We start from the raw sequence: 23,387 nt of genomic DNA, 5'->3' as shown, positions 1-23,387 counted from the left end.
GGGGGCAGGAGGGTCAGGCGCGGGACCTGCCCGGCCGGAGGGGGCCCCAGGGGGTGGGAATTCAGGCCTGGGACCCCAGCAGGCTCACCAGGGCCTGAGTGGGTGGGGGAGAGGCTGGCCACATTCCCCTCCAATCCTCTGATCCCCCTAAGGTCCCTCTTTATCCCCGCTGATCCCTTTGCCGTGAGTGGGCCCCTCTGAGTGTGGGAACCCTCCCCTTCCCCAGCCCCCCGCAGGGTACCGTCACACCTTCACCTTTCTTTCCTCTGTCCTTCCCTCCCACATCCTACCTGGTCATGCAGGGATTCCTCCCATCCCCTTAGGTGTCTGAGGACCACTACCAGCACCTAGTAGGTGCCCTAGTTGTGAGGAGATGCGAACTCCACATCCTCCTACTCCACCATCTTGACTCTGCTCCACAATTCACTTTTTTTTAAATTTAAGGTCTTCGTTGTATTTATTACTTTTTCCATTCAGCACCGTTAAGATCTACCCACGATCTGAGTATTTTGTAACTTCCTGTGATCTCCTTTTGAACTGAAGACTTAAAAAGTGAATATTATTTGGTTCCAAAGCTTGCGCTTTTTAAAACTGTATTTTTTTACATCTTTATTGGAATATAAATGCTTTACAATGGTGTGTTAGTTTCTGCTTTATAACAAAGTGAATCAGCTATACATATACATATATCCCTCTTGCCACAATTCACTTTTAATTATGCCTTTTTTGTTCTTTGTTTTTGGTCCAGAAAATGCTACATTAAACTGTCATCACTGCTTTCCCTTGAGTTGCCACTAATCAGATTCTCTTTCCCTGATTCTGCTTGCTCTGGGGAATCAGCAACCCAACTTTCCCATATGGAAAATGTTCAGCAGGATCAGTAAGACTGGAGAAACCTCCAGATGTTGTCTCTAAGTTCCCAGTTTGAGGGTCCACCCCTCAATATAGGACAAAATGGCCAAGTTGAATGAGTATCTTCTAAGAATCAGGAGTCCTGGCTCTAAGGCTTTGCTGTGGCCTTGGGCAGGCCATCTTGTATCTCCAGGCCTCAGATTTCTCATCTGTCAATGGAGTCTAGGGTTCCTTCCACCTCTCTCAATCTGGGACTCTCTGACCACACTCACAGCTGCCAGCATCTGTACACAACGTGGGTACACACGGTGATGGGTGGGGCTGGCATCCAGTCTGACTTGAGCATCCGGGGCTGGTCAGCCAGGGCTGGGAGAAGGGGTGCTGCCTGTCGGTGCCTCACCAGCCACCTGAGACCTCTCTGCAGCATGATGTCCAGCTGAGATGTGCCAACTGAACCTCCTTACAAAGGCAAGCCTTCCTCCTGGTAGATGAGCACTGGCCTGAGGCTCAGTCTCAGCCAATCAGAGCCTGTGTTGGTCCCCTGAGGGGCAGAGAGAGGATGGCAGCCAGGGCATCCCAAGTCCCTCTCCCACTGCCAGGCAAAGCAGTGGGGAGCAGAACTAGAAGGGACATTAGGCAATCACAGGTTAGTAAGTTACAAATGCATTTGATTTCGGGAGCTGCCAGATGCATTTTTGTTTGTGTGAACCATGTGCCTGGAACAACTGAATCAATCTCAGAATGTTTTGCAAGCCAGGGTCACCAGGGTCACAAACAATGACCAGGAACCAGAGTGGATATCCTTAATCTCTGCGTGTGAGGACAGATGGCCCTGATACCTCACCCCAGTTCTTAACTGTGTCTTGTTTCAGGAACCAGTTCATTTCTCCATCCAACGAATATTAATTAAGTACATATTGTGTGCCAGGGACTGTTCCAGACTTTGGGGATACAGTAGTGAATAAAACAGATAAAGTCGATGACCTCATGGGGCTTACATCCTAGTTGGTAATAACAAGTAACATTAATTGTTGTGCTTTCTGTACCCAGGCACTGTTCTGTTTCTCTGTTTTATCGCCTTTTTAAAAATTATTTTATTTATTTAATTTATTTTATTTTTGCCTGCGTTGGGTCTTCGTTGCTGCGTGCGGGCTTTCTCCAGTTGCGGCCAGTGGGGGCTACTCTTCGTTGCAGTGCGCGGGCTTCTCATTGCGGTGGCTTCTCTTGTTGCCCAGCACGGGCTCTAGGCACGCAGGCTCAGTAGTTGTGGCTTGCGGGCTCTAGAGCACAGGCTCAGTAGTTGTGGCGCACAGGCTTAGTTGCTCTGCAGCATGTGGGATCTTCCCAGACCAGGGCTTGAACCCGTGTCCCCTGCATTGGCAGGCAGATTCTTAACCACTGCGCCACCAGGGAAGCCCTGTTTTATCGCTTTTAATACTTATGCTATCTCATAAATAGTCCAAATTAAAATTTCACCAATTGTTCCTAAACCATCCTTCAGAGCATTTTCCCCTGGATCCAGAATCCAATTTAAGATCATATATTTCTTTAATCTGGAACAGTTTTTCAGCCTTTCCTTGACAGACACATTCTTAACATACCACACACATATACCAGATACACACAGGAATGATCTCCCATTCTTTCAATCTTGCTGTAGGAGACTCTTGTTACTGCCAGCTAGTGAACGGTAGGTGGCGTTAGACACAGCGCATAACCCTATATAACCAACCGTCTCACAGAAATCAGAGGTATGCATTATTACTGTCTGCATTTTACATGTAGGGAAACTGAAGCACAGAACAGTTAAAGTAAGCTGTCCAAAGTTGCACAGCTAGTAGAAGGCTATGTGCTGTGTATTTTTATTATATTAATAATACTTAACCTTTTATGTGTACAAAGATGTTTACAGGTTACAGGTGGGACATCAGGCAGTCCTATGGAGAAGGCAAGACAGATAGCATCATCATCACCATCTTCAACCTCATCTTATACATGACTGCCTTGACATGCAGAGAGGTTACTTTAGGCTGGCTTGTAAGTGAGGAGCAGGGTCCAGGACAGGAATTCCAAGGTGTCCCCTGCAATGTCCTATCAGGAAAGGCCAGCATGGTTCAAGATCCAGAGATACATCCCACTTCACAAGTGTTGGCCGCTCCAAATGGTCTTTGCTGGGTTGGAGAGAGAAAAATCCTGGCAGGCAGCAGTCCAGTAGCACGTAGAGGAGACCCCTCCCCAATTCACACCCCGACCATCGAGCTGGTCCAGTCTGGTGGTGCCCTAGGTGGAGGCCCCTCCGAGGGGCTGGCTGAACTCAGAGTCGTGTCCTGCAGAACTCAGCCTACTCCAGGCCAGGCAACGGGGCAGCCCAGCTAAGGAGCACAGGGCACGTGTGAGAAGACAGTGCACTTGCAGGAGGTAGGGGGGAACTCCGTGGCTTTGGAGACATCATGCTCTGGGATTCTGATTTGGCAGCCTCTTAGGTTAACAATAATCATCCTGAAGGGCTCTTTGAAGATTAATGAGAAAATGCCAGTTAAGTGCCCAGCTCAGAGTAGGTGCCTAAAAATGTGAATGTCCCTCTGTTCCCTTCCCCATATCCCTCCTGACCTCATCATTTCTCTCTTTTTTTTTTTTTTATAGTCATCTCTAGATGAAACACATATGGATTATTCTTTGTTTGGTGGATTATTTCTAGCAAATGTTCCATTTCAGGTTGACTCCCCTGCCACTCAGGATGTATCAGGACAAGTCAGGATGAACTCGAGTAAACACTAGCCACTTTTAATATTTAATAAAACCATCTATTATTAGAAATGTAATTTGCTATTGCTTTGAGAAAGTAAATTCCAATGCACTTCAGACCTAGGGTTTAACGGCATTTTGCTTTTGCCGTTTAAGATTATTTATATACGTTTCCTCCATTAGCAGAGCTACGTGAAGGCCAATTATAATGCCTTTTATAAAATTCAAAACATGTTTTTCATGTATTATAATTATTTTCTCCTATATCATCTCACCTGCAAGTGTATCTGTCAAGATACTTAAAAATTGGTTCACGCTCTTAAATGAACTTGCTGTGGCTTGATCTTGGTATCTATTACATGGACAGGATAGCTGCCATCATGGATGTGGCTTGAGCAGAGTCATCTAAATCTGACTCAACATAGCCCAGTAGTCAGCTGATTATTTGTTTCAAATATATAAATCCTTTTGCATACAGCTAATGGCAAAGAGTAGAGGCTTGCCTCAGCAAGGAACACACAAAGCCACCAGGCTGAGTTTGGTGTCAGGAATTCCTTTTAAGAAACAGACGGGGCACTTCCCTGGTGGCACAGAGGTTAAGAATCCACCTGCCAATGCAGGAGACACGGGTTCGAGCCCTGGTCCGGGAAGATCCCACATGCCGCGGAGCAACTAAGCCCGTGTGCTACAACTACTGAGCCTGCACTCTAGAGCCCGTGAGCCACAACTACTGAGCCCACTCGCCTAGAGCCTGTGCTCTGCAACAAGGGAAGCCACTGCAATGAGAAGCCTGCGCACCGCAACAAAGAGTAGCCCCTGCTTGCCGCAACTAGAGAAAGCCTGTGTGCAGCAACGAAGACCCAACACAGCCAAAAATAAATAATAAATAATTAATTTTTTTAAAAAAGAAAAAGAAACAGAGGGGAGTACACCTGAAACTAACACAACATTGTAAATCAACTATACTCCAATAAAATTTTTTTTAAAAAAAGGTTACACACAGCATGATTCTATCTGACCTCATCATTTCAACCCAGCAAGTATCAAGGCCATCACTGTGCCAGCATGAAAAATATAATAGTTGAAATAAGGAGCACATTATATACATATATATATATATCTATACACATATATATATAATAGCTGAAATGAGAGCATAATAGATGGAATATAGCTAAAACATGAATTAGAAAATTGGAAGAGCAAATTAAAGAACTCTTTAAAAAACAGAAAATATAAAATAAAGCTACAAGATATGGATAAGAAAAGTATTAACACTCAGTTAACTAGAGTTCAGGGAGAAAAAGACACACACACAAATTGAGAGGAAGAACCATTTGAATAAATCGTGGAGATCAATCTCCCAGGATTGAAGGGAGGCCAGAGTGGCTGGACCAGCACAAGTAAAGAGAAAAGGGAGACAATCTTTGCAGGGTATTACAGGCCCTGTTGAAGAGTTGTCAGGTTGGTTGGTTTTGTTGTGTGTGGGGGAGGGGGACTTGCATTTTTTTATTACGTTATAATTGACGTATAATACAATCCACCCTTTGTTCTGGGGGCCAAACATGGCCAGGACATTATAAGAAAGAAAAATTACAGGACAAGATCTCTCATGAACACAGATACGAAAATCCCAAGATAATCCAATTATTTATTAAAATGATCATAACCATGAGGTCATTTTTTCCCGGGAAAATACAGGTTGATTTAAAATAAGAAAATCAATCAATATAGTTCACCAAATTAACAGAATAATGGAGGAAAACTACACGATCACTTCAATAGATAAGGAAAAAGCATTTAGTAAAATTTAATTTGGTATTTGATAAAGATACTCCAAAAACTAAGGAAAAAAAAAAATCCCTAGAGCTAACATTACAATTCATAGTGAAATATATAGACTCTTTTCAGAAAATAGTAACAAAGTTTTTGAAAGTTGAGAAGATTAATTTGCAATAGTAGGAATTCCTTGAATATCATGAAATAAGTCTTGTGTCTGTAGCCAAATTTCTAAGAGTCTCCCTTCACTTAGTCTCAGACTCCAGTGTGAATCATTTTTTGTCTCCTGAAAGAAGACGGGTGATGGAGGCAGAGGGCTGCTCTAAGGCACCTGCCTCACAAAATGTAGTCTATACTGGAGGAATGGGAGGAGTGCTGATAGGAGGATGACCTTTCCCACGCCTCCCTAGAGATTTGTCTCCCTATGTAGAGGAAGATGTAGCTGCAACTTTTCTGAAATATTTCTGAGAGGTGTTTCTTGAACTTCTCGCCCATGAACGCATAGATAATAGGGTTCACACAGCAGTGGATGAAGGAAATGGTTTCTGTGACATGGGTGGCATAGATCAACCGCTGGCTCATGATGCATCCATCCAAGATGTGCATGCTGTGCAGGGAAGTAAGGAAGAGTATTACATTGAACGGGACCCAGAAGAGTAAAGAGACAACCACCACAATGAGAACGAGCTTGATGGCCTTGGTCTTGTTGTGGTTCTGGCAACTCTTCAGCTGGTGCAGGATGCTAATATAGCAGAACATAAGGATGGTGAATGGGATCAACAGGCCTAAGATATTCATTTCAAAGTGGATGAAGATCTTCCACTTCAGCGTCTCTTTCTTGTAATACAAGTAACACTGTAGAACACCATCTTCAGAGGCCTCTTGGTAAAATACTAGTAATGGGCTGGTGGCCACGAGGGCAATCAGCCACACTGCCAGACTCAGGGCTATGCCCATTCTGGTCGTCCTCACTTTCATGGCGTATACAGCACGGACAACTGCCAGGTACCTGTCCACGCTCATGAGGGTGATAAAGAACATGCTGCTAAAGAAGCCAATGTAATAAAAGCCAAAGACCACCTTGCACATTACAGCCCCAAACACCCACTGGTCCAGCTGATAGTGGGTCTGAAAGGGGAAGGAGAAGACAAAAAGCAAGTCAGACAGGGCCAGGTTCAAGAGGTATATATCTGTGATGCTCCTCAGCTTCTTGCAGGTGACAAGGACCAGGATGACCAGGCTGTTTCCCAGAAGACCAAATACAAACAGGAGGCAGTAAAAGATGGCAAGAAGCAACTTGCTATCTCTTTGGATAAGTTCCCCATCACAGGGGCTTGAGATGATATCAGGATAGTAGTAGTCAGTTATTGTCACATTGGGCTCAAGTGTATAATCCATCAAGGCAGGAAGACTTGGCCACAGAGGCACCTAAGAGAGATTCATTTAACAATATTTTTATTTAAAAGTATGGATTGAATTGTGCCTCCTGCCCCTTCCAAGTTCATGTGTTGAAGCCCTAAAGTCCTGTTATGGTCTAACTGTGTCCTTCCAAAATTTGTATGTTGAAACCCTACCCCCATTGTGATGGTATTAGGAGGTGGAGCCTTTGCAAAGTGATTGGATTAGGTGAGGTCATAAGGGTGGAGCCCTCATGAATGGGATGAGTGCCCTTATAAGAATCACAGGAGAGCTTGCTTCCTCTCTCTGCTCTAGGGTTTGTGAGGATACAATGGGAATTTGGTAGTTTGCAATCTGGAAGAGGGCTCTCACCAGAACCTGACTGTTCTGGTACCTTCATCTTGGACTTCCCAGACTCTAGAACTGTGAGAAATAAATTTGTTGTTTGTCAGCCACCCAGTCTATGGTATTCTTTATAGGAGCCCAAACTGACCAAGACACTCCCAATGTCACTATATTTGGAGACAGGCCATTAAGGAGGTAATTTAGGTTAAATGAGATCATCAGATGGGGCCCTAATCCAATCGGACTGGTGTCCTTGTAAGATGAGGACAAAGTGTGAAGGCAGCCCAGGAGGCTCTCACCAGAAATCCAATTTGTCAGCACCTTGCTCTTGGACTTCTAGCCTCCAGAACTGTGAGAAAATAAATTCCTGTCATTTAAGCCACCCAGCCTGTGACATTTTGTGATGGCAGCTTAAACAGACTAATACAGGGGCTACATGCGACCTCTCTGCCTTTTCTACCCAAATTTTCAAATTTTCTGTAAACTTAAAACTTCTCTAAAAAGTAAAGCCTCTTAGCATTTTTTAAAAGCTAAAATCTGCCTGGGCTGACTAATACAGAGGGGTTGTGTGGGACAAGAAAAGCCAAAATTCATAAAGAAAACTTAAATACCTATTTTAAAATAGTTCTACCCCTCAGAATTAGCAACTGCTAGCATACTGCCATATTTGCTTTTGATTCTTTTCCTTTTCCTCCCTTCCTTCCTTCTGCAATAGAGATAAAGTGAAAGGAAGACTCAACATTTAAAACATGATCATTCTCTTATATTCAGGAAAGACGCATACGCCCTTTTTGGCCAACTGCAGCAATGGCAAAGTTCAGCCGCTTTTCATGTGCTTCAATGGCGACTCGAATCAACCTCTTGAAATCCCTTTCCTGCAATTCTGCCTTGTTTTCAAGCCCTTTTTGATGACTTTCCTCAAGACATTTTTTGACGATAGGTATCATTTACAACCCTGCAGGTTTGTGAGTTGCAGTACCCCTACCTCCATTTTTTAACTTGCTTTTGTAGGAGCTGGCCCCAAAACAGCAGGATTGCTGCAAGCCCTAATCTGATTCCGGGGGCAAGCTGAGCCTTTGGTCAACTCGTCTTCCTGATTGGAAATTAGAGTGACATGTGCCTGTCCAAACACCTAGGGCTTGTCTCTCATTGGTTCCCCCCATTCCCCTTCATCCTCCAGACAAATTCCAAACTGTTTGAAACAGGATGTTGAAGGTGCGCATTCCCCAAGTGGGGAGATTGTTAGGAAAGAGGCCCGTGGGGAGAACGCGAGCACCAAGAAATGAGGAGATGAGGCAACTTTTCCACACTCTTCCCAATCAGACGATGTACCATCCTCTGGGTGTCCCATGCATGTTTCAGCGGTAGGACGGTTCCCCTGCACCTGGAGTTTTAGGACCCATGGAATGGGGGGCAGGCAGTATTACTCTTAAGTGGCTACATTTGCTGACCCATCCTCACCAATTCTCTCAGCCCCACCAGTGTCCAGCCTTAGGTCTCATCCAGCTGTGGTTTTAGTGTGGTCAATCCCGGTTGCATCACACCCCCTGAATGTATTTTGTAAGTATTTATCTGTCTCTCACTGTGTTTGATTTTTTTTTTTAAATTTTCTTTATAATGGGGTATAGCTGATTTTCAATGCTCTGTTTCTTGCTGCTGTACATCCACTTGGTTCACTTACAGAGAGACATTAATAAATTCGTTTTCAGAAAAACGAATAAACAAACAAAAACATGATCATTCTCCTCAAACTGATATTTACATTCAAGGCAATTTCAACCTAGACTTATTATTTTTCCAAGGCATTTGATTATTGAACATTCAGACATCCCTATCCACTATGCCACATTTCTATAATTTGAAATGCGAAGCAAGTTAGCCATTTTTAAAATACTAATTTCACTATGTACGCAAAATAGATTTTAAAACAGTTTCTGAAGTACGGAGGTGGGTCTCTTTTTTATGTGGCCAGCAACTTTCAAAACAACAGTCTCCCCTCCTACACCTTCCTCCCTACTTGTCTTTTACAGTTATTTTTCAAAACAATTTCCATTTCATGGTCCTTCTCTTCTGCTCTCCTAAGATCCTGGACTATGAGGAGGTCTTCAACTCATTTTCTTCCCCAGATCCTTCCTACTGATGCCCACTCCACAGTTCCCCCGTGCTCTTTTATCATTAAAATCTGTGGAAAGTATTAGCAAGCTCTACCATTTATCACAGTGGACCAGGAATTTTAGATGCATCACCTCATTTATTCCTCTTGAATCCCTATGAAGCAGGCACTAATACCTCCTTTCTATTCCTGGAGTTACGATTATACCGAATCTCAGCTTCTGTCCAGTGCTTGAAGTTACACAGAGGGTGAGAGATTAGAGTCAGGGCTCAAAAACCACATCTGTCTACTCCAATCCTTGTTCTTTTCCATATTTCTCTATTTCGTGTGTTAAAAAAAAAGAGTAAAAAGCCCCTATCTTTTAGAATCTAAACCACCTGACTTCCAAGTTCTAGATTAGTTTGTAGCAGAGTAAACTTGGACTTGTTTTTCAAACTGAGTTTCAGGTTCCCCTCCGTGGAAGGGGGCTAAGAACGCTTTTCAGGGTTTGGTGGGACGTGCCTGAGGTCATTTAAGTTAGCATCTAGTTAGGGGTGAACGTTTGCTTGCCAGCTTTGTTCCTTGAGAATAATACCCACATGTCTTCCCGTTATCTCACAGATGCACTGTACGCAGCAAATGGACAGGTTCCTCCCCAGATGCCTGGTGACAGGAGGGATCTTTTCTTATCCACCTTCCCACTCTTGGAGGAGCTTTGACACCCTCCTAGCATCCTGCAGAGAAAAATGGCATGGCTTTCTTTCCTCCACCAGAGCCATGGACAGCTATTAAGACATATGCAGGGTTTATAAACTCTGGGGATATGCAAAGAAAAAAAAAAAGTCACCTCTTGTGCCAGATTTCTGAAATCATGGTCTTCCCTTTGCCTGCCCCCAGGGACATAAAACTGTCCCTGCTTCTTATATCCTTCTTCCCCAAGGATGCTTATTAATACATACCTTAATTAGAGCCTTCTTTCCAGAGGTTTTCAGTGTTGCTAATTCCCTTTTCTCAGAGTCTGCGCTGTCATGTGTGCTGCTCAGTCGAGAACAGCTTCTCTGCAGGTATGTTATCTGTGGTGAGTGGCAGAATAGGGGTGGGTCTACTATCGCACCCTGCAATGATTTAAAAAGTTTAAAAAAATGATCTCATATAGAGAACAAACTAGTGGTTACCAATGGGGAGAGGCAAGCGGGGAGGGGCAATGTAGGGGTAGGGAATTAAGAGGTATGAACGATTAGGTATAAAATAAGCTACAAGGATATCATGTACACATGGAGAATAGAGCCAATATTTTATAATAACTATAAATGGAGTCTAACTTTTAGAAATTGTGAATCACTATAGTGTACACCTGTGACATGTAATATTGTACATCAACTATACTTCAATTTTTCAAAAAAAATGCTTAAAAATCATATATAAGTGACAACACACACAAAAAAAACAAAAAAACTAAAAATTAAAAAATAGATCTCACCAAAGAACACATACAGATGGCAAATTAGCATGTGATAAAACCTTATTTCACTAGGGAATTGTAAGTTAAAGCAACAGTGAGTTACCACCACACACTTGTGATGTGGAAGAATGGCTAAAATCAAAACACCAAATGCTGGAGAGGGAGAAGATTAAGAGGAGCTCTCATTTATTGCTGATGGAAATGCAAACTGGTATAATCACTTTGGAAGACAGTTTGGTAATTTCTTATAAAGCTAGAATAGGCTTACCATATAATCCAGTAATCATGCTCCTGATTTTTACCCAAATGAGCTGAAAACATATCCACACAAAAACCTGAGCATGAATATTTATAGCATCTTTATTTATAATTGTCAAAAATTGGAATCGACCAAGATGCCCTTCAATAGATGAATGGATAAACAAACTGTGGTAATGTATACAATGGCATGTTACTCAGTGATTTTAAAAAACCAGCTATCAAGCCACAAATAGAAGTCTTAAGTGTATATTGTTAAGTGAAAGAAGCCTGTCTGAAAAGGCTACCTGCCATATGACTCCAACGATAGGACATTTTGGAAAAGGCAAAACGATTGAAACAGTAAATGATCAGTGGTTGCCTGGGGTTCAGGGGCAGGGGGCTGATTCTTCCAATACAAGAGCATGAGATATCGTTCCATTTCTTTGAATCATCTTCAATTTCCTTCATCAATGTTTTATAGTTTTCAGAGTATACGTCTTTCACCTTCTTGGTTAAAGTTTATTCCTAGGTGTTTTTTTAATGCAATTTTAAAAAAATTAATTTTATTTATTTATTTATTTTTGGCTGTGTTGGGTCTTCGTTTCTGTGCGAGGGCTTTCTCTAGTTGTGGCAAGCGGGGGCCACTCTTCATCGCGGTGTGCGGGCCTCTCACCATCGCGGCCTCTCTTGTTGCGGAGCACAGGCTCCAGACGCGCAGGCTCAGTAGTTGTGGTTCACGGGCCTAGTTGCTCCGCGGCATGTGGGATCCTCCCAGACCAGGGCTCGAACCCGTGTCCCCTGCATTGGCAGGCAGATTCTCAACCACTGCGCCACCAGTGAAGCCCCTTAATGCAATTTTAAATGGTATTTTAAAAAACTTTCTGATATTTCATTTTTCGCGTGTAGAAACGCAACAGATTCTTCCTTACGGTGGCGAGAAGAGGCGTTTCAGGAACAGAATTGTGAAGTGATGAACACAGGGTTTATTTCTGCTGGATGAGACCAGGCCAGTGGGATAAGTTCGGTCATCTGCATGGAAGAGAGTCTCTTGTCTCAATATCGAGAGGCAAGAACCTAACTGGGCCTGACAAAACCAGACCAACTTGGTTAACTTACACAAAGGTCTACAGCCACAAACACCTTTACTGTGGGGTTCAGGCTGTCCCAGGAAGGCAACAGAGAAAGGGGGCCCATCCATCTGGCTTTTGTGGTCCAACAGATAACAAGTGACAAACTCTCCCCACCTGCCAATCATAGGTGCTCATCACCCTCCAATGAGGAGCAGTAAGTGAGGAGAGAGGTGGAACCAGAGCTGTCCTTTCCACTAATGCTCCCCCTCCTGGAGGGATGTGGAAGTTCCTCGTGGAAACACAGGGCACGAGGTAAGAATTCTCACATGCAGATGACGCCCATCACTGTTACACTTCAACTTCTTTCTTTAGATGCAATTTAGACTGCTTATGTACTCCTGTACGCCTTGTTTCATGACCTCTACATCCAATCTCTTTTGTCTGCAATCTAGTCTCATAGAAATATCTGCTGGTGCCTGAGTTCATACCTAGGTAACGCCCCTCACCCACATCATTTACGTGCTGATGCAGTTTGGGGAAAACCTCAGATCTTTTATAAGAGTTTTGTATGTGATAAGCAAAGATCAATGGTTCACAGAAAATGAAACTCAGGGCCCACAGATACTGCTGATTCACATCACGAGGGCGGGAACTATGATACCTGTTTCACCTGAAGTTGTGGAAGGAGCCGTGGACCCTTCCCCAGCTCGGCCAAGCAGGCCTAAGGGACTTGGTGGGATTCTCCCAAAGCTGACTTCCAGGATGGGCTAGAATGACAGCATGGGACTTGGTGCAGGCATCCTTGCTTTATGCAGGGTAACTGAGTAGGGGCTGAGGGAAGTCAGGGGGAGTGGGCTGGCCTCCATCCTGCATGTTTCCTCAACTCCACAAAACTGGGTCACTTGGTAGAGGCCAAGTTTGACTGAGTGACGTGACTTGGGCAGAGGCAAGCCCAGTCAGCAGAGGTGATTCTGGGGCTCATTTATACACCAAGGAGTCTTTACTATGAGATTGCATTTAGGGTCCACCTGGATAATTCAGGATAATCTCTCTATCTTAAGATCCTTGACCTAATGACATCTGCAAAGACCCTTTTTCCAAATAAGGTTACTTTTACAAATTCCAGAGATTAGGACTTGACATCTTTGGGTGGCCTTTATTCAAACTACTATACCCTGGCTCTAAAGACACAGACTGTGACAGAGTTAAAGAGAAGCCTTCGTTCCTCACCTTTGGGCACACAGCAGGGATCCCAGCATCCTAGAAGAAGGTACCAAACTACACAGCCAAGGTCATGTAAGGCCCCCAGAATCAATGGTCTCTCCAAGTCCACCTTCTCTTGCATGGAAACATTCACCGGGTTCTGGAAGGAATACCCTCAGGGATGGACATGCTTTTAAAAAAAACTTTTGACAGAGGTAAGAGAAAGAATTTAAATTCTCTAGGACACAGAAATGCTAGATTGGATCTACCAGGGAAGTCCCATGTAAGTCCAACTCTGTCATGTCCCTCCAAGAGTCCAGAAGACTTCCCTTCACCTCAGAATGAACAAGATTGATGAAGGAAACCCCGAAATCCTTACAAAGTGCTGTGCTGGGGACTGACTATAGTTGAAATGGGCTCACTGCACCACAGTCAGTGGGGACAGTAAGAGCCTGGGGTGTTGAAGCAGGACAGCTAGCTACTGCCGTTGTTAGGACAGAGTGTGGGGTGGGCAAGCTAATCACAGATTGGGACATAACACGTTGGGCCAATGTCTCTGGCTAAGCGGGTTAATCATGGGATTCCTGGGAACAAACTGGCAGGCAGTTACAGATATCTTGCTTGATTTCTGCATCCAAGGAAATCGATCTGGCAAAGAGATCTAGCCTGAGCTTTATGTTAGAGATGCAATCATGCAGTCCCCAGATGTTCATCAGCACAGAGTCAGAACTCCTTTAAAGACAGGAAAGATGGGAGGACATCTTCCGAAATGTGAGTTATCTTCCTAGATATCTGACAACCTTGGTCAGCTGGTTCCCCTTGAGCCTCCTTTGCTATCAGAAGCAGCTCCACCTCCTCTGGCGGACTAGGCTAGCCTTCTCTCACTTTAAGATCTTACAATAACCTCCTCGGAGGCAGTTACCTCGCAAGAAGACATCAATTCTCCACTTGACAAATAATAGATCACAGCATCTTCTATCTCCTTTCCTCCAAAATGAAAAGAAAGAAAAGACTGTGTTTAAGTCAACTCTCAGTGTAAATGCATAAATTAGTACTATCACATATACTTGCCATAGAGCATTGGGCAGAAAGTGACCTCAGGTCATCAAACCTAACTCTTTCTTTATAAATGGGAATATTAAGCCCAGAAAGGAAGTAACTCCCCACAAAAACACGCAGTAAGTTGGTGGTTGAGCCAGAGACGGAACTCAGGTCTTCTGAAGCATAGCCTAGGGTTCTTTTCACATGCCACTGTATTTTTTAAATTCTCATGTGATAGTATTACAGAGTTGTGGATAAAACTAAGGGGAATCTTTTTGGGTTTTCTACATTTTCCAACTGTAAGTCCACCCATGATTTTCAGGGTACAAAAGCATTTGCTTAACAAAAACTGGTAGACAGAAACCTGAGTTTAATAAAAGCATATGTGTTATTGATAATAAAGCCAGTTTATCAGAAACCTTTTTGCCATCTATGTAATTTAATTTCCCACATAGATTACCCCCCCCCCAAAAAAGCTACAATTTTTCTTACTGCTAAATATTTATTTCCTGTATAAGAGTGGTCAGGAACATTGCCTGCATACAATCAAAGGTACAACTGCAATATTGCTTTGAAGTGTTGAACATGGAGAAACATGTGTGGTTAATAGTATAATATTTGTACTTTTAGTTGCATTTTCAGGAAACTTATGCTATATTGTATGCATGAACTGATTAGACTTCTTAGCCTGTTACATGGTTCTTTATTCCCAGGATTTACCTTCTACTAACATTTTTTTTTTCAACACTACAAACACTTACTGAGGACCTAGCATATTCCCAGCACTGCTCTAGTCATTAGAAGAGATAAAAAGGTGAAATTATATGATTCCCCCCTTTAGGGGTTTAGCAAACAATGGCACTTTCATCACAGGAGTCCCAGGAGGTAATGGCTCTCTGAAGAATGATGAATAATGAAAGGAAAAAGTCATTGTGAAAACTATGTAGAAATCCAGAAAAATCTTTATGATTAGAAAAGCAGATTAAGGTGGCATATATGCTACATTTGTCTGTGCCAAGACACAGATGGATGTGATCACATTCTAGAATGAAACAGGCAGAAATTAAAGCCAAATATTAGACTGTTCTTTATTTTGAAAGTTTTATTTAATAATGATATGTTGTTGGGACTTCCCTGGTGGTCCAGTGGTTAAGAATCCATCTTGCAATGCAGGGGATGCCGGTTCGATCCCTGGTCAGGGAACTAAGATCCCACATGCCGCGGGGCAAATAAGCCTGTGTGCCACAACTAAAGAGCCAGCGTGCCACAACTAAAGAGACCATGAGCTCTGGAGGCTGCGTGCCACAACTACAGAGCCCATGCACCCTGGAGCCCATGCACTCTGGCCGCAACTAGTAAGCCGCACGCTCTGGACCCCGCACGCCACAACTAGAGAGAAGCCTGCACACTGCAACGAAAGACCCCATGTGCCGCAACTAAGACCCGATGCGGCCAATAAATAAATAAATAAATAAATAAATATTTAAAAAATGATACGTTGTCTTTTCAATAATAAGTTTTTAGGAAATAGAAAGTGGCTATCAGTGACAAATTTAAAGCAGATAAATTTCCATTTTGTAACTGATTAAGTTGTAGATTAATTTACTAATCCACACTTGGAATTCCCCCAATGATAAAAAGCATCTACATGACAAGAAGTCGTATACAAGGGAAGTCTAAGTTTATCATTATTAAGCATATGTTGGGTAGAAAAACAGTTTCCTCTACCCTCTTAGGCTCAGTAATTGAAGGTCTGTAAATTAAACTAACAAAAGACAGATTAAGAGAAGGCATAATTTTTATTAATGTTTAGGTGCATGGGTGTTCACAGGAAAGGAGTGAAACTCAAAGAAGTGGTTAGACTTGGGGGCTTATGTACCATTTTAACAAAGGAAAGGAGGTTTGGGCTTCAAAGGATGATAAATTGTCGTAAAGTGACAAGGAAATATATGAGAACTAATAGAAGACAAGAGCTATTTTAATAAGGTCTGTTTATGCAAACTAAACTTGGTGTCAACTTCTTATCTTTGATAATAAGAGGCACTTTTCTTTTTCTGGTACAGAGTGGGCACCTTTCTCAAAGGGAAACGTATGCCCTGCTTTTGGTATACGAGGGAAGGGCAGAGAACTCTTCCTGTATTGATTGATTCTCAGTTGCCTTTAACTGAAAATAATCCTTATACCAAAGTGGCATATTTTGGGGTGGCATATTCTGACTTCACTTAATAATATCTCCATTTTGTGAGTACCCCTCATGAGCCAGCCATAGCTTATATATCTCGCCCTTGGTGGGGTTATGGGAGTGCCCTGGGCTCCTCTTTTAAGCTTCAGGTTGAGACTGAGGTTGAGACTGCTCCAAGACTGAGCACTAGCCCTCAGGCAGTGGGCATTTCCATCGCTGGTGAAACCTGTGCTCGGGCTGTGTTGTCTTAGGGTGGGCACCTTTGCATCTCTGTACCTACAGGTATTGTCTGTTTTATTGATTCCAAATTCTGTGGGAGGAACCTAGGGACCAGGATGTTTGGCAAAGACAGGATGCTTTGCAGCTCACAGGCATATGGAGAACTCTTACAGGGAAGCTAGGAGGACTTCCTCCCCTGCCCCAGGAAAAGTACTCCCAAGTTAAGGGTGAAAGTAGAGTGTTAAGATGCTACTCTTTTTCTCTCCTGATACCATTCATCCCTGTTCCCTGCATATAAGAGGAGTTTATGAAATAATGCATTATTCCTCTTCTTTTTTTTTTCCTTCATTAAAGCTTGGTTCAGAATATCCATTTTGGAACCAGGCTGGGGACACCTCTATTCTAGTTTCCTTGATGACCAAAGACACAGTAACATCAATATGATCTCTACCAACCTCTGTTTTCTTTTTAGCTACTCCCAGATCCCAAAAGGCCACACCAGCTCCTAAAAGAGATGCTGAACCAGTCACACTAGCATTTCACTTACACTAAATCCAATTCTCAGATCAACCCTGCAGGTATTTTAGCCAACTTTTCCAAGATCTGCATGGCTCCTAAGAGGCAGAACTGGTACCAATCCAGGTTATACTGTCCACTTGGACACCAGTGCCTCTTCTCTCACATCCATCAATCCTCATCAGAAATGGAGTAAGCTACCCAAAGCCATCAGGGCAGTCAGAATCAACTTCCTTCTCCTCTGGGTTGCCAGAAACCCTTGCTTCTCACTGTAGATCTTGTCCACATCCACCCTCATGTTCTTTGGACTGTCTTCCCCACCAGACTCAACTCACATCTTGCCCTTTTTTTTTTGGTCTCCACTCACTACTTCCAAGGCAGGCAGCAAGAGGTAGGTCTTAGAAAAGGCAGGATGAATTAAGACCCAACAGCTTAGAACAAAGAGGACATAAATGTCACCTTCTCTTCTGGTCAGTTTTTGTCAGGGTCACATCCCAGGGAATTTGTGGTACCTGAAGGCTTTGGAGTCACAAAGACCTGAGTGAAATCCCACTCAGTGATTTGCTTGAGTGTTTTATTTCACCTCTGTAGCCCTCATCATTTTCATCTGTACACGTCAGGTGATGATCCCTTTCTCAAAGGGTTAAGAAGATAAGCAATTTCCTCTGAAGACATCTAGCACCAAATATGTGTTAATAACTATACTTTATATTAACCACCTAGGTGATCCTTATCATTTTACCTTTGTGGTTTTCCATTTGCTAGGCATGGACGTAAATATTTTTTAGCTTATTATTTTGAAATAATATCCAGAAAAGAAAGGTTGCAAGAATACACAAAGAATTGCTATATTCTTCTCCAAGATTCACCAAGTGTTAACATTTCGACACACTTGCTCTTTCTCTCTCTATATATGTGATATATACATATTTTTTTTCTAAATCAGTTGAAAATTTTGGCATCATGTTCCTTCATCCCTAAACCCTTCAGTGTGAATTTCTTAAAAACAAGGACATTCTCTTACGTCACCGTGGTACTGTTATCAAGAAATTTAACATTAACACAGTACTACTCTCTAAGAAGTCTATTTTACAATCTCACCAATGGTCACAGTAATGACCTTTATAGTACTTTTTCATCCCCTGGTTCAGGATCCAACCCAGGGTCATGCAAGGATTGTACTGTCAAGTCCTTTTACTCTCCTTTGATTGGAAACGGCCTCTGCCTCTCTGTTTTTTAAGACATTGACATTTTTAAAAGAATACAGACCAGTTATTTTTCAGAATGTCCCTCAATTTGGATTTGTCTGATGTTTCCTTGTGATTAGGTCCAGGTTAAACATTTTTGGCAGGAACACCACAGAAATGATGAGTCCTTCTCAGGGGACACATGATGTCCATTAGTCCAGCGTTGGTGATATCAACCTTGTTCACTTCATTCAAATGTCCGCCAGTAGTAAAGTTGCTATTTTTCCCTTTACTTAACAAGCCATTTGTGAGAGATTCTTTGAGATCATGTAGATATCCCATTTCCCATCAAACTCCCAGGGGTGCTGTTCTGGAAGCTTTTGCAGAATAAGTTCTCTCAAAGATGAAACATTGAAAAAGGTCTGTACTGCCTGGGTTCAAGAGGCATGAATTCTCATTTTCACAAATTTCCTGTGTGGCAGCCTTGTGGTTAGTGACTCAGGGAGGGGTGGGCAAGTTGGAGCCTTGTGGTCCAGGAGCTCTCCATCCTGCACCAACACCAGAGAGAGGGTGGGGACAGGGCGCCAGGAGAGGAGCCTCCAGCAACAAAGTGGAGGCGTGCTAGAGACATCCCACGCCTACACAGTAGAGTGGGCCTCAGGTTCATGAACACAGAGGCTTTCTTCCTCTGCCCCTACAATCATGCTCTCCATCCATTCCTTGTGAGTGTGTGAGACTCATCTTATCTGGGGGCTTTAGCAGACATGCACACATTACCGAAGATTCCCGGGAGGATTACTGTAGGAGCCATGCTTCATTCCTCTGCCTGGGGAATGCCTGAGCTAAGCCCTTGTCATGTGAACAAGGAGGAAATCAAATGTGCAGTTTTGCAAATCGGGGAGTCAAAGATTGTTAGAGATGGAGGGTGTCAAGAGTTTACCTTAGCATTCATAACCTTTCAGGGAACTAGGATCATTATCAAATAAAAAATATAGGCCAACCTCACCAATGAAGACAGAGGTAAAAACCCTACACAAAATAATACCACACGGAATCAAGCAATGTACAAACAGTTTGTACATCTTGACCAAGTTGGATTTATCCCAGTAATGAAAGGTTCCTTTTTCATTAGAAAAAAAATTGTAAGTGTAATTCACCACATTAATAGATTAATGGAAAAAATCTGATGATCAAATGGTCATCTCAGTAGATGCAGGAAAATCGATAAAATTCAGCATGTATATGGAGCAAGTGAAACTCTCCAACTCTGCTGGTGGGAGTGAAAACCATTGCAACCACTTTTGAAAATGGTGTGGCATTTTTCTACTAAAGTGAAACATGCACATATTCGATGGTTTATCAATTCTACTCTGAAGTATATATTCAACATAAATGTATATATTTCACTAAAGACATGTATTAGAATATTCATGGCAGCACTGTTCATAATAGACTACTGGAAACTACCCGAATGCCCATCAATCGTAGGATAAATAGATTCCAGCATATTCACACAATAGAATACACTAAAGCAACGAGAATTGATGATCTACAATTGTATAAAATAGTATAGGTGAATCCACTAACATAATGTTGCACAAAAGAAGCCAGACACAAAGGCAGCATACTATGACTTCACTTATATAAGGGACTAAAAAACAGGTAAAACTAATCTATGGTATCAGAAGATTGGTTACCTTGGTGGGTTGAGTGATAAGATGGAAAGGTGTGACTTGGGAGCTGGTGATACGCTATTTCTTGATCTGGGTGCTGGTCACACATAGGGTTCCGTTTGTAGAAATACATGCATTTATGATATAGGCATCTTCTACATGTATATTATACTTCATTTTTTAAAATTGGAATATAATTGCTTTACAATTTTGTGTTGGTTTCTGCTGTACAATGAAGTGAATCAGCTATATGTATACATATATTCCCTCCCTCTTGGACCTCCCTCCCACCCCACCCCCCATCCCATCCCTCTAGATCATCAGAGAGCACCGAGCTGAGCTTCCTGTGCTTTATAGCAGGTTCCCAATAGCTATTTATTTTACACATGGTAGTGTATATATGTCAATCCTAATCTCCCAATTCGTCCCAGCCTCCCCTTCCCCTGCTGTGTCCACACATCCATTCTCTACATCTGAGTCTATATTCCTGCCCTGGAAATAGGTTCATTTGTACCAGTTTTCTAGATTCCACATATATGCATTAGTATACAATGTTTGTTTTTCTCTTTCTGACTTACTTCACTCTGTATGACAGACTCTAGGTCCATCCACATCTCTACAAATGACCCAATTTCGTTCCTTTTTATGGCTGAGTAATATTCCATTGTATATATGTACCACAACTTCTTTATCCATTATTTGTTGATGGATGCTTAGGTTGTTTCCACATCCTGGCTATTGTAAATAGTGTTGCAATGAACAATGGGATACGTGTGGCCTTTTAAATTATGGTTTTCTCAGGGTGTATGCCCAGTAGTGGGATTGCTGGGTCATATGGTAGTTCTATTTTTAGCTTTTTAAGGAACCTCCACACTGTTCTCCACAGAGGCTGTATCAATTTACATTTTCACCAACAGTGCAAGAGGGTTCCCTTTTCTCCACACCCTCTCCAGCATTTATTGCTTGTAGATTTTTTGATGATGGCCATTCTGACCGGTGTGAGGTGATACCTCATTATAGTTTTGATTTGCATTTCTCTAATAATTAGTGATGTTGAGCATCTTTTCATGTGCCTCTTGGCCATCTGTATGTCATCTTTGGAGAAATGTCTATTTAGGTCTTCTGCCTATTTTTCGATTGGGTTGTTTTTTTTTTTTTAATATTTATTTATTTATTTATGGCTGTGTTGGGTCTTCGTTTCTGTGCGAGGGCTTTCTCTAGTTGTGGCAAGTGGGGACCACTCTTCATCGCAGTGCGCGGGCCTCTCACCATCGCGGCCTCTCTTGTTGCGGAGCACAGGCTCCAGACGCGCAGGCTCAGTAATTGTGGCTCACGGGCCCAGCTGCTCCGTGGCATCTGGGATCTTCCCAGACCACGGCTCGAACCCGTGTCCCCTGCATTGGCAGGCAGATTCTCAACCACTGCGCCACCAGGGAAGCCCCTGTTTGTTTTTTTGATATTGAGCTGCATGAACTGTTTCTATATTTTGGAGATTAATCCTGTGTCCGTTGATTTGTTTGCAAATATTTTCTCCCATTCTGGGGATTGTCTTTTTGTCTTGTTTATGGTTCCCTTTACTGTGCAAAAGCTTTTAAGTTTCATTAGGTCCCATTTGTTTACTTTTGTTTTTATTTTCATTACTCTAGGAGGTGGGTCAGAAAAGATCTTGCTGTGATTTATGTCAAAGAGAGTTTTTGCTATGTTGTCCTCTAAGAGTTTTATAGGGTCCAGTCTTACATTTAGGTCTTTAATCCATTTGAGTTTATTTTTGTGTATGGTGTTAGTGACCACAGGTGCATGGGTTCATCTCTGGGCTTTCTATACTGTTCCATTGATCTATATTTCTGTTTTTGGGCCAGTACCATACTGCCTTGATTACTGTAGCTTTGCAGTATAGTTTGAAGTCGGGAAGCCTGATTGCTCCAGCTCGTTTTTCTTTCTCAAGATTGCTTTGGCTATTCAGCGTCTTCTGTGTTTCCAATCAAATTTTAAGATTTTTTGTTTTAGCTCTGTGAAAAATGCCATTGGTAATTTGATAGGGATTGCATTGTATCTGTAGATTGCTTTGGGTAGTATAGTTATTTTCACAAGATTGATTCTTCCAATCCAAGAACATGGTATATTTCTCCATCTGTTTGTGTCATCTTTCATTTATTTCATCAGTGTCTTATAGTTTTCTGAGTACAGGTCTTTTGCCTCCTTATGTAGGTTAATTCCGAGGTATATTATTCTTTTTGTTGCAGTGGTGAACGGGATTGTTTCCTTAATTTCTCTTTCTGATCTTTTGTTGTTAGTGTATAGGAATGCAAGAGATTTCTGTGCATTAATTTTGTATCCTGCAACTTTACCAAATTCATTGATTAGCTCTGGTAGTTTTCGGGTGGCTTCTTTAGGATTATCTATGTATAGTATCATGTCATATACAAACAGTGACAGTTTTACTTCTTCTTTTCCAATTTGGATTCATTTTATTTCTTTTTCTTCTCTGATTGTCATTGCTAGGACTTCCATAACTATGTTGAATAAGAGTGGTGAGAGTGAACACCTTTGTCTTGTTCCTGATCTTAGTGGAAATGCTTTTAGTTTTTCACCATTGAGAATGATGTTTGCTGTGGGTCTGTTGTACACGGTCTTTATTATGTTGAGGTAGGTTCCCTCTATGCCCATTTTCTGCAGAGTTTTTAACATAAATGGGTGATGAATTTTGTCAAAAGCTTTTCTGCATCTATTGAGATGATCATATGGTTTTTATTCTTTGATTTGTTAAAATCATTTATCACATTGATTGATTTGCATATATTGAAGAATCCTTGCATTCCTGGGACAACTCCCACTTGATCATGGTGTATGATCCTTTTAATGTGTTGTTGCATTCTGTTTGCTAGTATTTTGTTGAGGATTTTTGCACCTATGTTCATCAGTGATATTGGTCTGTAATTTTCTTTTTTTGTGCTATCTTTGTCTAGTTTTGGTATCAGGGTGATGGTGACCTCGTAGAATGAGCTTGGGAGTGTTCCTTCCTATGCAATTTTTTGGAAGTTTGAGAAGGATGGGTGTTAGCTCTTCTCTAAATGTTTGATAGAATTCGCCTGTGAAGCCATCTGGTCTTAGATTCTTGTTTGTTGAAAGATTTTTAATTACAGTTTCCATTTCATTACTTGCGACTGGCCTGTTTATATTTCCTAATTCTTCCTGGTTCAGTCTTGGAAGGTTGTACATTTCTAAGAATTTGTCCATTTCTTCCAGGTTGTCCATTTTATTGGCATAGAGTTGCTGGTAGTAGTCTCTTATGATCCTTTGTATTTCTGCTGTGTCAGTTGTAATTTCTCCTTTTTCACTTCTAATTTTATTGACTTGCATCCTCTCCCTTTTTTTCTAGATGA

At 42.1% G+C, this 23,387-nt stretch overlaps 1 protein-coding gene across 5 annotated transcripts in view; it reads right to left on the bottom strand.

Annotated features, from left to right (window-relative positions):
- Nucleotides 1-160: 160 nt before the first annotated feature.
- Nucleotides 161-23,387, bottom strand: part of CCR8 (C-C motif chemokine receptor 8) — a 157,024-nt gene continuing 133,797 nt past the window's right edge. For 3 of the 5 annotated variants that reach the window (XM_082348658.1, XM_082348657.1, XM_082348659.1), the window contains 2 exons: nucleotides 10,171-10,326; nucleotides 161-6,804 (listed from right to left, as the gene is read on the bottom strand). In XM_082348658.1, coding sequence (XP_082204784.1) covers nucleotides 5,713-6,804; nucleotides 10,171-10,326 — 1,248 coding nt within the window. In that variant the 3' untranslated portion in view covers nucleotides 161-5,712. Of the gene's footprint in view, nucleotides 6,805-9,810; nucleotides 10,327-23,387 lie in introns of those variants that run through there. The other 2 variants (XM_082348660.1, XM_082348661.1) reach the window with 2 other exon arrangements.

The sequence above is a fragment of the Balaenoptera borealis genome, assembly GCF_965194805.1.
Source record: "Balaenoptera borealis genome assembly, chromosome: 12".
Taxonomy (NCBI): domain Eukaryota; kingdom Metazoa; phylum Chordata; class Mammalia; order Artiodactyla; family Balaenopteridae; genus Balaenoptera; species Balaenoptera borealis.
The sequence above is the reverse complement of the archived record's forward strand: the minus strand, read 5'-3'. Positions and strand labels throughout refer to the sequence as shown.